Here is a 2,500-nt window from a genome sequence, read left to right as displayed (position 1 = left end):
GGTTTCAAGTAGGCAGTGGAAGCGTGCGGACTGGTCCACATACACTACACCACATTTGCTTAAAAGAGAGAGAGAGAGAGAGAGAGAGAGAGAGAGAGAGAGAGAGAAGAGGTGACTGACATGCGCATCGATCTCACGCACTGGTCGAGCCTACGCTTCAAGGGGTGGGGGTGGGGGTGGGGTGGGGAGGGGAACAACAGAATTTCAAAATCCCACAGCTTTCATTATTATTATTATTATTATTATTATTATTATTATTATTATTATTATTATTATTATTATTATCATTATTAATCATTCATTCACTGCCCCAGTGGTCTTAAAAGGCTCTTGGACAACGTCCTTGCGAAAGGTAGTTTACTTGGATGTTCCTTTAGTATGAACAAGTCACCTGACTTCGTTCGCGGAGGGCACAAAACGACAACAAACAAACAACCCCCCACCCCACCCCCCAGCCACCTCAGCTCCCCCTCAAAACAACAAAAACGACGAAGTGAGAGGACTGAGCCCTGCCTTCATGCTGTTCCCGGCCATTGAAACCATTGATGATCGTGAAGGGCTATGGAACGTTACACCTTAATTAACTCTTTCCATACGAACGGCGAAAGAGACGATGTTAACAGCGTTTCACCCCAATTACCATCATCAAAATATTGCAAGCGGAAGGCTCTTATATTGAAGACGTGAATGTTGACAAAGAATATCACAACTTTGACGACGGAAGCTAAAGGTTGGGTCATTCAGACACCCACTGGATATCCGAGGGGTCTGTGTAGAGGAGAAGAGAGAACTGGCCGTACTGAGTGAGTTAAACCCCCTTTTTTTAAATACTTTTTTTTTTTTTTTTTCCTTTTTTTCCCCTCCAGTCGGGAGCAAGCCCAGCTGTGGTGCACGGTAGCGGCCCTGGTCCTGGTGGTCGGCCTGGTCTTCCTGTGCTGCAAGTATGACGTCACCTGCTGCAACGGGGATGAGCGCACCATAGCCCAGCGCCTGGGACTCAGGTCAGTGTTTTCTGACGGAGCACACCGCTGGCTGTCCTCGGTTGTAGGAGCAGTCTGAGGAAACAACACTGCTAAGTTTGCCTGGCGTTTAGTCTCTCTCCCCCTCCACCCCGACCCCCCCCCCCCCCCCCACCCTCTCTGTGTGCAAAGTTAAAGCTAAATCCATAGACATTGAAAAAAAAAAAAAAAAAAAAAAAAAAAAAAAATTCGCGTTTGGCCAGACTTTGTGTGCCCATGTATCGCTTGCACAGTCTCCAGCCCACGTCCGAGTCATCGAGTTCCTCACTTTCCCTATTCTCGTTCCGATTCAGTCCATTCTCGGTCCTATCTAGCCCATTCCCATTCCGATTTAGTCTATTCACGAGCCTGTTCCCGGTCCGATTTAGTCTATTCCCCGTCCGATTCGCCAGTCACCGGCCCCATTCGTCCACTACCGTTTCGCCTATTGCTGGTCCAATTCAGCGTTATTCAGCTTCGCATTTTCTAGGTCCGATTCAGCCTATTCCCGTTTGGCCCTCATCAAGACCAGCTGCTGTTGCTGCTGCTTGAACTGCTGTTGCCGCTGCTTGAACTACTGTTGCCGCTGCTTGAACTACTGGTGCCGCTGCTTGAACTACTGTTGCCGCTGCTTGAACTACTGTTGCCGCTGCTTGAACTACTGGTGCCGCTGCCTGAACTACTGTTGCCGCTGCCTGAACTACTGTTGCCGCTGCTTGAACTACTGGTGCCGCTGCTTGAACTACTGTTGCCGCTGCTTGAACTACTGGTGCCGCTGCTTGAACTACTGGTGCCGCTGCTTGAACTACTGTTGCCGCTGCTTGAACTACTGTTGCCGCTGCTTGAACTACTGGTGCTGCTGCTTGAACTACTGGTGCCGCTGCTTGAACTACTGGTGCTGCTGCTTGAACTACTGGTGCTGCTGCTTGAACTACTGTTGCCGCTGCTTGAACTACTGTTGCCGCTGCTTGAACTACTGGTGCTGCTGCTTGAACTACTGGTGCTGCTGCTTGAACTACTGTTGCCGCTGCTTGAACTACTGTTGCCGCTGCTTGAACTACTGGTGCTGCTGCTTGAACTTGAACTACTGGTGCCGCTGCTTGAACTACTGGTGCCGCTGCTTGAACTACTGGTGCTGCTGCTTGAACTACTGTTGCTGCTGCTTGAACTACTGTTGCTGCTGCTTGAACTACTGGTGCCGCTGCTTGAACTACTGTTGCCGCTGCCTGAACTACTGTTGCCGCTGCTTGAACTACTGGTGCCGCTGCTTGAACTACTGTTGCCGCTGCCTGAACTACTGTTGCCGCTGCTTGAACTACTGGTGCCGCTGCTTGAACTACTGGTGCCGCTGCTTGAACTACTGGTGCCGCTGCTTGAACTACTCTGGTGCCGCTGCTTGAACTACTGGTGCCGCTGCTTGAACTACTGGTGCCGCTGCTTGAACTACTGTTGCCGCTGCTTGAACTACTGTTGCCGCTGCCTGAACTACTGTTGCCGCTGCC

The 2,500-nt window shown here is 50.6% G+C and overlaps 1 protein-coding gene across 1 annotated transcript in view; it reads left to right on the top strand.

The window, feature by feature from the left end:
• LOC143301626 (uncharacterized) overlaps positions 1-2,500 on the top strand; it is a 10,588-nt gene that overhangs the window by 6,279 nt on the left and 1,809 nt on the right. The window contains exon 4 of the mRNA XM_076616042.1: positions 867-1,001. Coding sequence (XP_076472157.1) covers positions 867-1,001 — 135 coding nt within the window. The remainder of the gene's footprint in view (positions 1-866; positions 1,002-2,500) is intronic.

This window comes from Babylonia areolata, chromosome 27, assembly GCF_041734735.1.
Source record: "Babylonia areolata isolate BAREFJ2019XMU chromosome 27, ASM4173473v1, whole genome shotgun sequence".
In the NCBI taxonomy this organism is placed as follows: domain Eukaryota; kingdom Metazoa; phylum Mollusca; class Gastropoda; order Neogastropoda; family Buccinidae; genus Babylonia; species Babylonia areolata.
This window is presented reverse-complemented; position numbering and strand designations above follow the sequence as displayed.